Raw genomic sequence first — 12,598 nt, 5'->3', positions numbered from 1 at the left:
GCTCGGAAATAACACAAAGATAAACAATCAACCTCCTGAGTGGTGGGGAAGGGGGGGGGGGGGGGGGGGGAGAGACCAGTGGGTGGCAGCAGATATTGGAAGTGTAGTGGTTGAAGAATGCTGACATTTCTAAAATACCACCTTTATTAATGATTGATGAGCAACAAGCAGGGGGTGTTTTGTTCATTTAACACCAAGCAGCAGCCACACACACACACACACACACACACACACACACACACACACACACACACACACACACACACAGATGTGAGGGGAGGGGGCAGCTGTCAGTGGGGTGACCCGTGATCACGTCCCTGCTTTGAAGAGGGGACAGATTCCTGCAAAAATCCAGCTTTGGGGAGAAAGAAGCCGGCGGCCAGAGGAGCTGAGGGAGGAAGTGAAGCAGGCTCAGCTGATTGCAGCTCGGAGGAGGAATCAGCACAGATATCTAAATTAATCACACCAGCGATGACAAATGAGACTCGGCGCTGCAAAGCAACTTGAAACAGAGTCAATTACTCATCACAGACATTTGAAAGGCAGATCATTTACGTCCCTCTCTGATTGACACCAGCCACTTAAGTGCGCACCTCCTCTGTCTGTCTCTCACTCACCATGCTGTCGTAGTGGATGAGCTCCAGCTCGTAGTCGGGCAGGATGTCGCTCCGGCTGTTCACCAGGTCCAGGGCCATCTGCGCGGAGGGCATGCACGCCTGACCGCCCGGCCAGCCGCCGCTCATGGGGAACAGCGCTCCGATGTACAGCTTCTTCTTGCCTGCGGACGGCCGAGGCCAGAGGAGGAGAAGCAGCGTGAGAGACGCCCGGAGGAGCATGGAGTGCCCGCAGGCTGCCCGGGCTGCGCGCCGCGGAGCTCCGCCGCTGAGCAGCATGGTTGAAGGTGAGCCGGAGCGGGTCGCCGCTGGTCGCCCTCCGCCCCGGTGCTGCGGCGGGGCGAAGGTTTACGGTAACCGCGCTTTATTTTTGAGCGGCGATTTGCAACCGGTTTCCCGTGAACGCAACACGTGTCCGGCTTCTTCCAGATGATCGCGTCCCGGGTGTTTGTGTGACCTTTGCCGGTGTGAGAGTGATTTCGATTTAAAGTGTTTACGCCATCAAGTCAACGCGTTATCCTGCGTGTTATTCACACAATGCGCGATTAATTAACACGAATCTCCACGGCGGCCAAGTCAGACAGAGTTCAGTCGGGCTCCGCGCTCTTTGGGCATGTGAGGACACGGACGCGGCGCCGCGCGGCTCATCCGTCCTCTTCACACGGCGTCTCTTCATTCCAACTCATCGCTTCACACAACGCGGACAAACGGAAGCGACGCGGCGCCTCCGGCTCGTAATCGATCACGAACATCGGCCGCCGCGCCGCAGACTCGCGACTCGCAGCGAGACGCGACGACCCCTGCACGGGATCCGCGCGGGGAAACGTCCGACGCGGGGCCCGCACGGTGTTCAGAGGTTGCAGCGGGAAGCGGCCGCGAGTATTCCAGCGAATAAAGCGGAGGAGAAGAGAAGCGAGGCGCGCCGGAGCTCTGCGTCTGATCCACTGCAGCACTGACGGGCTGAATGTGTGTTTGTGCGTGGTGTGTGTGACACAGAGAGAGAGAAGGGGGGGGGGGGGCTCAGAGAGGAGGGAGAGACACAGAGAGACACAGAGAGAGAGAAGGGGGGGAGAGAGAGAGAGAGAGGGAGAGACACAGAGAGAGAGGGAGCCTCAGAGAGGAGGGAGAGAGGGAGGGAGAGAAAGAGAGAGAGAGAGAGCCTCAGAGAGGGAGGGAGAGAAAGAGAGAGAGAGAGAGAGCCTCAGAGAGGGAGGTAGAGAAGGAGGGAGAGAGAGAGGGAGAGAGCCTCAGAGAGGAGGAAGAGAGAGACAGAGAGAGAGAGGGGGGGAGAGAGAGACAGAGAGAGAGAGAGCCTCAGAGAGGGAGGTAGAGAAGGAGGGAGAGAGAGAGGGAGAGAGCCTCAGAGAGGAGGAAGAGAGAGACAGAGAGAGAGAGGGGGGGAGAGAGAGACAGAGAGAGAGAGGGAGAGACACAGAGAGGGAGGGAGGGGAAGAGAGACAGAGAGAGCCTCAGAGAGGGAGGGAGAGAGAGACAGAGAGAGCCTCAGAGAGGGAGGGAGAGAGAGACAGAGAGAGCCTCAGAGAGGGAGGGAGAGAGGGAGGGGGGGGTTCTTGGTTGTGGGGGGGCTCTGGGCAAATATCTGTTAAAAAGATTCTCTAATGAGTTTTACACTGATCTAAACTTCAGTTACAGACAAAAAAGCATTTGGCCGCGAACACGCACGCACGCACGCACACACACACACACACACACACACACACACACACACACACACACACACACACACACACTATAATCTGAGTTTACGTTCATAATTGATTACTGATCAATGCATTGATGAGCATTAAATAATGGCGCCAGATTGGTTTGCTTGATCCCCTTCTCTGCAACAGTCTAATTCATATAGGACATCACACACACACACACACACACACACACACACACACACACACACACACACACACACACACTTCAAAATGTAACCGAATCAGAAACCAAATAGATTGTAATCTGGCAGACGCTTCAGTCAGAGCAGATTTCCTTCCTCCATCTCAGAGCTGCAGAGCCGGGGAGCAAAGACCGGACTGCATACCTGCTGTTTGAACCTTCTGTTCCCATCCAGCACCCTCACACACACACACACACACACACACTCACTCACTCACACACACACACACCCATGTTCTGTACATCAGCACACGCACCCATTCACCATGCAGACACATGTGTGCGCACACACACACACACACAGGCAGCCACGTACACAGAAACAGGCATGTGTGTGTGTGTGTGTGTGTGCAGGTGCCTCCTTCCTGCCAGCTCACAAAATTGAATTGGCAGCAAAGCCCAGTGGAGGTCAGCAGGTATTAAGAGACGGAGGAGTCCTGAATGAAACGATCGTACAGCTGCTTATGTGTTTAATGTCCTTCTTCAAAATGCATTGTTGTGTGTGTGTGTGTGTGTGTGTGTGTGTGTGTGTGTGTGTGTGTTTCAATCTCGTGTTATTGCAGCACTTTAATTGCCCTGTAATGTCGGCGTTGAGGATCTTTTCAAAATCAGTTGTTGGACAATTAGAGGAGGAGGCCATTATTCCTCCAATTTAAATTAAAAAGCCGATAGTTAGGCGACGGAATATGGCGATTATATAACCTGGTTCATTACCCAGATCTCATTATGTGGATGTCTGCATGTAGCAGAGACGTGTTCAGATCCAGCTGCTAACAAGCCCTGTGAGACTGAGGTGAGTGTAGTGATCATCTGCTGGCATTTCCCTTCCTCCTCCTCCTCCTCCTCCCCTCCTCCTCCTCATCCACGCTCCCACCCAGAGATCCATCCAACGCACCATCAATTATTCAGCCGTGAACTTTACATGCCGCTCCGCTCCGTAACCCCGGCAGATCCAGCGGCGTCGGACACTGCGGCTGTTAACGACCCGGCAGAGGCGCCGGCGTCCAAAGGCCTGAGATGACGCGGCGGAGAGACGCCAGGGGCCGCCGCGCGTTGGCGAGCTACTTAAACGAGGACCTGGTACACGCCAGCGCCTCTCTACGCCGGATAATGGGCCTGTTCTCACACTGGCAGGCGCTTTAGAGGCCAAACGGTTTTGAACGCCTCCTTTTTTAACGTAATTGCCAGCTTGCATTGTCCCTCCACCTGCAGAGCGTTCTTTATTCAGGCAGCGGCCCAAATCATCGTGAAAGGGCCCGGGAAAGAATACACACGCAAGCGCACAAGCGTCAGTGAAGCCGACCACACACACACACACACACACACACACACACACACACACACACACACACACACACACACACACACACACACACACACACACACACACACACACACACACACACACACACCAGACTACTGCTGGCGTTCAGGTCTGGGGGAACGCTGAGGTGAAGCTTCTCTGGGGCCAAACACATCAGATAGTCTGAGAATCATTTAAACTTGAGTTAGGCGTCAGTATTATAAGATGATATTGGTTTGCATGATCAGTGATCCGTGTAAGAAGTAGTTGAGGCCTGAAAATGTAATTGTGTGTGTGTGTGTTCAGGCGGCTCTGGCCACCAAATGGAAGCTGTAAAGACATAACTAAAGAGCTCAGCCTGCTTGAGGGGGAACTTCAGACGGTACCAGCTGCATGTATGTTATATGTTCATGTGTTTGCGTCAGTCACAGGCTGTATGTAGTGCAGAGAGTCGGCGGGGCTCAGGGAAGGAAAGCCATCAATCCTTTATGGGGCTATTTTCAGACTCACTGACTGAAGTTTGGAAAGAATTGGAAAACTTCTCAGCCGACTGAGAAGCTGAGGCTGCAGGTATTTTGTCACACAGGCACAGCTGAGGCTTCACTGCAGCTCCTGCCCACTTATTTGACTTCACAACACAGAATATAGGCTTGATTTAACCCTTTCTGCCTCCTATCATCACTTCTACTGGTGTGCTTGTGTATGTGTGTGTGTGTGTGTGTGTGTGTGTGTGTGTAGACTTCCTCAGACACACACAGGCTGCTTTTCAGCTAATATCCCACAGATGCAATCAGTCCATTATTGCCTGTGTGCATTACTGCAGTCTGCTGACCAAAGAGACCAGATTCAAAATATGACAGGCAGGCAGGAAATTTAAAAAACGTTCATTTGCTTTGGATGGAAAGCGTTTTTATTTTCCGTTCCACTCCGTTTGCTGTTTCTGTGCGCCGCGTGGCTGCAGCTTCGTTATACTCGGATAAAACCGAGGAGGAGAGGAACCAGAGATATTGGCACTGCAGCTTTGGAGGTACGGAGGCATATGTACTCCACTGCACCCGAGCGCACACACACCTGCACGCTCACACACACAGAACACACACACACACACACACACGCACACGCACACGCACACAGGTTGAAGCCGCCACAGACAGGAGCAGGGTATTAACCTTTCTCCTGCTGAGAAGGCAGTAAGTGGGTGGTGATGGCACATGGAGTGGAGGGAGGGAGGGGGAGAGAGAGAGAGAGAGCGAGAGAGAGAGAGAGAGAGAGAGAGAGAGAGAGAGAGCAGGAAAAGGTCGATATGGAGACAGTAGATGGTTTTATTCTATTTATGGAAACGGTCCTCGCTGCTGCTTTGTTAATTATTAGTTTGTCAAATCTCTCCACGACAATTTCAAAGTTTTAATGCTGTGTGTGCGTGAGTGTCTGCGTGAGTGGCGGTCGGCCTCACGACAGGCCCGTACAGCTCCGTGTCTAATTCATTAGTGTGACTGTGCTGTAGATCCCTGCAAGAACTTTAGCAAGTGTATGATTCAATATCTGGCCACCTCCTGATTGGTTGATGTAACTTCTCCAGAGGATGAAGCACCGGGCAACACTAACAAATGAATTCATCATTCCTGTCATGGGAGCAGATCTAATGTTGCTTGTGCCGCTAGATTCTTCATCTCATTATTTATCCAAGGAGGCTGACTAAACACATTTGACTAATTTTCAGCAATAACGATATTGCTGCTGCTACTATCAGTTTTTTTAAACGAGCAGACGCACGGCAAAATAATGATGGGCAACAATCCAGGAACGCAGCATTTGCAATCAAATTTAGGGCAGTTTCAGCCTTGCAAGCCCACTAATGACGCTTATAATCAAATCACTCTCAGTCTTCTCTCTAAGGGGTAGAAAAATAACGTTGTGTCATGTCAGGGATAATTCCACATGTGTATCTCCACAAGATCCAAACATCTGGAAAGATCCATTATGATAAAAACCTGGATTAAATATTTACAAAGGATGTTTCCCGTTTCCCAAGGCAAATTTCTTATCGGGATTTGAACTCGCAATCGCCCTCACAACCGCCCTCGTCAGGCCTCAGGGCTCTGCTGCCCAAAACGGAAACGCGACTGAGCTGTAGTGATTTTTTTCTCCACGCGTCACTGCTGCCCCCTTGTGGCGGCAGACAAAAACACAACATTGGGGTTTAATACATTTTGGTTTCGCTGCTGTGAATTTAATAATAATAACAATAATAATAATAATCACACCATCAATCATAATATAATATAATAATCACAGAGCAGGAGCAACATGACAGGAAACGGAACAGGAAACGCCTACCTGTGTAGTTGACGTCATCTTTGGCAGGCATAAATAAAGAGAAAGAGAAGAATAAGAGTTACTAAATGACAGAATACTGCGCAAATACTTAACGTGACATCTGAAGGTATAAATATGTTTAAATTCAGTCATCCGCTGCTGTACTGCATCATTTTACGTCATCTGCTGCTGTCAGCAGTTTGACATTTGTTCCACTAGATGGCAGTGTTGCACCGCTTCAGTTCCAGCGCATCACGACTGTGTTGCTTTACAGAAGAGAAGCTGCAGCAACAATACGGGGGGGGGGGGGGGTCTTAACTGTGACTGTGGGCGTGAGTGGAACATTAGATATTACCTCATTCTGTCATTTTGGATACTTGCCATATCAATATGAAGAATATTTTTTTAAACATAAAGAGTGTAAATATTAATCCATCACTGTGACACATGAGCAGTAAATCTGTAATATGTTGACGTTATATAGATTCACAGCTTATTAAAGAGCGTAAGATGAGTCGCCTGCTCTGAAAGGCCCAGTCCAACTGTTCTCATAATTCCCTTCTCATAATTCCCTCCATCATCCATTTTAATACTATTATTCCCATAGCAACTTTATCGGTTGCCATGCCAACTCTTGTGGTAACCAGTTGGCAGTGGTTCTGTCAGATCTTTGTATCCTCCGTATTTTTAAAGAAATTCTCATTCATGTGCAGCACTTTGAGCAAATCACCTCAGACAGGAAAGGTGCCAGTTGTTCATCACTCTCAGATTCGTCCGGCCAACGCTTTACTGACAACGTGACATCAGGTTTCCACTTGGATTCGTCACTCGTCTTTACCTGCCACTGCCAATTTTACAGCCTGCCCTTCTTGGATTCCCCTCTGATTGGTCGGATCATTTATCGCCTAGCAACCCAGCTTTGCATTTGGGGTAGCAGGTGTTTGTAATTATCTTTCATGTGTAAAGCTTTATGTTCCCATTTTATTAAGCCTCCTCGTGTGGCACCGGAGGAACTGAATGTCTTCCTTCTGGCTTTGTATCACAACACAACAGTGCTTCAATAAAATGATGGATATTACCAATTTATATCATAAACATTGATTTATTATGGATGTGGCTTGTTTACTGTACCCCCCCCCCCCCCCCCCTTTTTTTTTTCTGGCTTTCTTATCACTCGAATGACGGCAGGGACAGTGTTTGTCATTATCGAGCGTCAGTATGCTTCTGTTGCATTCCATAGTTGTGTTGTGTGTGTGTGTGTTGTGTGTGTGTTCTGTGCTCTATATAGTCTGTGCACGTCTTTGGCTGCGGTTGAACGTGTGGTGTGAAATCTGGAGCTGAGACACTTACAGAGGCAGGTGGGCTTGGGCGAGTCCCACTTGCCCAGCTTGGTGCAGTGGCTGACGTTTCTGCCCTCCAGGATGAAGCCGTCATGGCAGCTGTAATGGAGCACCGTCCCCTCCACCGGGGGGCCCGGGGGCCTCGGCGTGACCCGGCCGTTCTCCAGGGACGTCCACACCCGGGGACACAGCAGCACTGCAGGCGGGCGGGTCAGAGAGACAGAGACAGGTAAGCCATTAGAATCATTAATGACTCTCACTCTTCTTAATGGTGTATTGTGGAGGAGCAGGGGTGCAGCTGGGGGGGGCCGGGGCGGTGGGGGCTCCATTACTTTCAAATGTCAACTGAAATGGCATTTTGTCATTTGTGATGCATGGAAATGTGAGTCGCCACATGAAATGCAGCAAATACAACTCCAGCCTTTGCTGTGTGGCGACATTGTTCTTCATCTGTAACTTGTATCTTTGTCTTCATCGTGGCACACACTTTACAACAAAATCCTGCACCGCAAAATATCCGCTCTGTTCTAAAAGGAAATGAACGGGACGTGATGGGGAAACGAGAAGAGGAAATGAGCCGCCACACACTCCTGATCCACACTGATACACCAACACAGATTTGGAACAAAACAGCCCCGTATCACTGAATTCCTCTCAGAGTCTCGGGAGGAAGAGTTAACGCTTTAATTTGCTCTAATTCAAAGTAAATGGCGTTTCCGACTCGTCTGCTGAGCCAAAGTGACCCCTGCTGTATGAAGCAGGTAACTGCACCAACATCACAACGTCACAATGTCACTTTGCATCCACTATTCATTGGATCGGTGGTTAACGGCACATTTTCCATCTCTCCCTTCACTACACACACACACACACACCTGATACGCTCCATCTGGCTAACACACACACATTCTGTAGGTTATCAGGTGTGTGTAGCGTAGTGAGAGATGGAAACTACGCAGCAAGAATAACATAATACAATCATTTATTCAATGTTACAAACGTTTGTGAGTCCAACCACAACCTCCATGTTAGCTTCTTCTTCCTCTTCTTCTTCTCAGATGTAGCCGGCGTGTTGAGCAGCGGACGTGGAGTAAAAGCTTCCATCCAGCGTGTGAGCCAATAATAAAATGGTCCAAGTTACACACTGCAGCTTGGACTCTTACATAAGCCACAGAAAACACAAACCCTCCATTAGTACGTGCTCTTGTTCTCTTGGAAATAAATCAATTCCACCCATGTTAAAGTAAACACAGAGAACACACACACGGAGCTGGAGCCCGCTCTGATGGCACTGGGGGTCTTATTTGCACTTGTTTGCAGCGCTGGATGTGAGGCGAGTAGCAATGAATACCAAGCTTGCAGACGAGATCCCAGAGCAATAACACCACAGTTTGAGTCGTGTCGAGAAACAACACAAACATGTAGACACACAAGTGCAGCAAATAGAATCAGTGTCCAGGACCACACTTAAGAGCTATAGGACCCCCCATAAGAGCTGAAGGACCCCCCATTAGAGCTACAGGGCCCCCATAAGAGCTATAGGACCCCCATAGGAGCTAAAGGACCCCCATAAGGGCTACAGGGCCCCCATTAGAGCTACAGGGCCCGCATTAGAGCTACAGGGCCCCCATTAGAGCTACAGGGCCCCCATAAGAGCTACAGGGCCCCCATTAGAGCTACAGGGCCCCCATTAGAGCCACAGGGCCCCCATAAGAGCTATAGGACCCCCATAAGAGCTGTAGGACCCCCATAAGAGCTGAAGGACCCCCATAAGAGCTAAAGAACAAGCTGTTATGATCCAGACACACATAAAGAGACATTCTGTCATTCTGGGGGATTTTTGGGTCATTATGGAACTCGTGGCAGAACTGTTGGGGTTCGTCCTCTAGCACAGGTCCCCTTGTGCATTGTGGGTAATAAAGTGGAGGTGAGGAACAGGAGAGTGAGACTGCAAAATGAACGGATTATACCACGTTGATATAAGCAGAAAGGGCAGCGTGAGATTGTGTTATTATGCACAGAGACGGCCTGGGAAACCAAATCTGTGACAGGAGGAGGGAAGGTGAGAGGAAGTGGGGGAGGAGGGGGGAGACGAGAATAACAACAACAACAACAAAAAAGACGACTTACAACATCTGCTGTGCTGTGTCATGTCCGTCCATGTGCCGTTGGGTAAGCACTTCCTCACCTTGGGCCCAACGATCACACGGTTTCCTCTGCAGATGTACTCGATCTCATAATCCACCGGCAGGATCTGCACACTGCGGATCTATGAGGGAGAGAGAGAGGAAGAGAGAGAGAGAGAGAGAGAGAGACGCCCGCACAAAAAGAGGTTGGGGTAGACGGCCATTACAGCGTGATTGATGTTCTCCCACAGCAGTTTGTCTCCATCACTTAGGGAGCCTCTTCATTCGGGCTTTAATGCAGTAGATTCCCGAGCCATATGGCGATGTCAACACAGAGGAACGCTTTCTGGCAATATTGTGTGAATTGATGAGCTGTCACGCTTTGAGTTACACCTTCCTCACTCAGGCTGGGACTCGTCTCACGTCTATCAGAGCCTCTTTGGTCTCCATTTTGCGCGGAGGAGAGACGTTTGTCGCACTCGTCAACGCGGTTTGCTAAAAGTTGCCAAGTCCGGTCAATCAGAATAAACATTTCAACAACTTTTCCTTTCTCTCACACTTTTGAAACCTCATGTGAACTTTTGCTGCAATAACCTGATCCGAATCGTGCGACATTTCACTGACAAACAGCAGCTGGATCTACGTGTGAGATGTCTCTGAGGACAGGAAGTAGGGAGTAGCTTCAATGTTGTGAGCTGCTTTATCTTCCAGACTTTTCATGTAGCTTCACTACTTTGAAGTCCCAGCCTGCGTGTGGTGAGTCAGAGCCTGCGTACCTGCTCCTGTGTGAGTCCTCTGTAGCGGATCCCACCGTCTCTGGGAGGCCGGATGATGGCACAGCCTGAGGGGGGGGGGGGGGAGCCAAGAGAGGAAGTATCGTTTGCAGATAATGTAGCTACATTACAGTAACATGATCTTTGATGGTTTTAACTGACGCCTTCCTCTGTGCACAAATACCAGCGCCTCATTTAGGTCACTTTGCAATCTCTACAGAGTTACTTTGATCCATTAATGCATATTATAAATACACACACACACACACACACACTGCAAACGTTGCAGACAGATTTTCCGCAAGTACTCGGTCACAAACACACAAATTACCTCCAGTTGATGAATTATGTATGGGCACAACAAGAGATGGAAGAGCAAAGAGAATCATCAGGAACAACGGCAGCGCCATCTCTGGATCTGAGAGAGAGAGAGAGAAGGAGGCAGAGGGAGAGAGGGAGAAAGAGGGAGGCGGGGAGAGAGAGAGGGAGTGAGGGTGAGAGAGAGAGAGAGGCGGGGAGAGAGAGAGAAGGAGGCAAAGAGAGAGAGGGGGAGAGAGAAGGAGTGAGGGAGAGGGTGAGAGAGGGGGGGAGAGAGAGGGAGGGAGGGAGAGAGAGAGAAGGAGTCAGAGAGAGGGAGTGAGAGAGAGAGAGGCGGGGAGAGAGAGGGAGTGAGGGTGAGAGAGAGAGGGAGTGGGGGTGAGAGAGAGGCGGGGGGAGAGAGAGAGAAGGAGGCAAAGACAGAGAGGGGGGGAGAGAAGGAGGCAGAGAGAGAGGGAGTGAGAGGGAGAGAGGCGGGGAGAGAGGGAGTGAGAGGAGGCAGGGTAGTGTAACAGGGATATTGAAGGTTTGAGAGGAAGATAGATGAAGGGAATAGAAGAGAAGAGAAGAAAACAGTGAAGACAGTGGTTATTGAGTATCGTCTCTCCTGACTGGCTTCAGTCACTCAGCCTGTCAGCCGTCACTCAGGACGACGCCTCGACCTTTGAGCATCCAAACATGCGGAGAGGATCAGCAGCTCGTCCAGCTCTGTGTTCAATCACAGCAGCACAGCAGCACGGCAGCGTTTCCTTCAGACTATTTGTTTGTGTTGTGATAGCTGATCCTGCTGTTCCTGCTCAGTGAGCACAGAGGTGATGACATGCCATGATTCAGTAGATTTCATGACTTCTGTGTGAAGGCAGCTGGACCGACTTCAAGATTGATCGTCTAGTCCAGGGTGACCCAGGGTGAGGCAGGGGGGCCCAGGGTGACCCAGGGTGACCCCTTCACAAAGACACAGGGGCCCACTTCATCATGAGGCCAGTAACCATTTGCCCTCAGCTAAATTAAGCCAGCTATGTTCAGATGTACCAGGTCGCCCTTTATTCTAACTGAAAATGGCTCAAATCCCGACAAATGTTTTCATTGAGGATGCAGAAATGTTCTAAACGACTTTGACATCGTTTCAACATGACAATTGACCTTAAAGTAAAATTTTACTTTAACAGGTTTGATTCACTTCTTGTCCCTAAATTAACAGACGTGTCAGTTTGAGGGTCAAAGGTTCCAATCCTGTGTCCGGCCCTGCAAACAGGCCCATGGAGTCATGACAGAGACATGACAGAGACATGGAAGCAGGACAGAGACATGGAGGCAGGACAGAGACGTGGAGTAATGACTGAGACATGACAGAGACATGGAGTCATGACAGAGACATGGAGTCATGACAGAGACGTGGAGGCATGACGGAGACATGGAAGCAGGACAGAGACATGGAAGCAGGACAGAGACATGGAAGCAGGACAGAGACATGGAGGCAGGACAGAGACGTGGAGTCATGACAGAGACGTGGAGGCATGACTGAGACATGACAGAGACATGGAGTCATGACAGAGACATGGAGGCATGACGGAGGCATGACAGAGACGTGGAGGCATGACAGAGAGGTGACAGAGACATGGAGTCATGACAGTGACATGGAGGCATGACAGAGACGTGGAGTCATGACAGAGACATGGAGTCATGAAAGAGACGCGGAGGCATGACAGAGACATGACAGAGACATGGAGTCATAACAGAGACGTGGAGTCATGACAGAGACATGGAAGCATGACAGAGACGTGGAGTCATGACAGAGACATGACAGAGACATGGAGTCATGACAGAGACGTGGAGGCATGACAGAGACATGACAGAGACATGGAGTCATGACAGAGACGTTGAGTCATGACAGAGACGC

At 50.1% G+C, this 12,598-nt stretch overlaps 1 protein-coding gene across 2 annotated transcripts in view; it reads right to left on the bottom strand.

Moving 5' to 3' along the window:
* Nucleotides 1-12,598, bottom strand: part of gabbr1a (gamma-aminobutyric acid (GABA) B receptor, 1a) — a 44,983-nt gene that overhangs the window by 29,986 nt on the left and 2,399 nt on the right. For both annotated transcript variants that reach the window (XM_076150437.1, XM_076150438.1), the window contains exons 2-7: nt 10,712-10,798; nt 10,384-10,448; nt 9,612-9,750; nt 7,492-7,677; nt 6,163-6,180; nt 618-778 (exon numbers count right to left, since the gene is read on the bottom strand). In XM_076150437.1, coding sequence (XP_076006552.1) covers nt 618-778; nt 6,163-6,180; nt 7,492-7,677; nt 9,612-9,750; nt 10,384-10,448; nt 10,712-10,790 — 648 coding nt within the window. In that variant the 5' untranslated portion in view covers nt 10,791-10,798. The remainder of the gene's footprint in view (nt 1-617; nt 779-6,162; nt 6,181-7,491; nt 7,678-9,611; nt 9,751-10,383; nt 10,449-10,711; nt 10,799-12,598) is intronic.

Source organism: Genypterus blacodes, unplaced genomic scaffold (genome assembly GCF_046128005.1).
Source record: "Genypterus blacodes isolate CSIRO-AG114 ecotype Tasmania unplaced genomic scaffold, CSIRO-AGI_Gbla_v1 ptg000052l_1, whole genome shotgun sequence".
In the NCBI taxonomy this organism is placed as follows: domain Eukaryota; kingdom Metazoa; phylum Chordata; class Actinopteri; order Ophidiiformes; family Ophidiidae; genus Genypterus; species Genypterus blacodes.
This window is presented reverse-complemented; position numbering and strand designations above follow the sequence as displayed.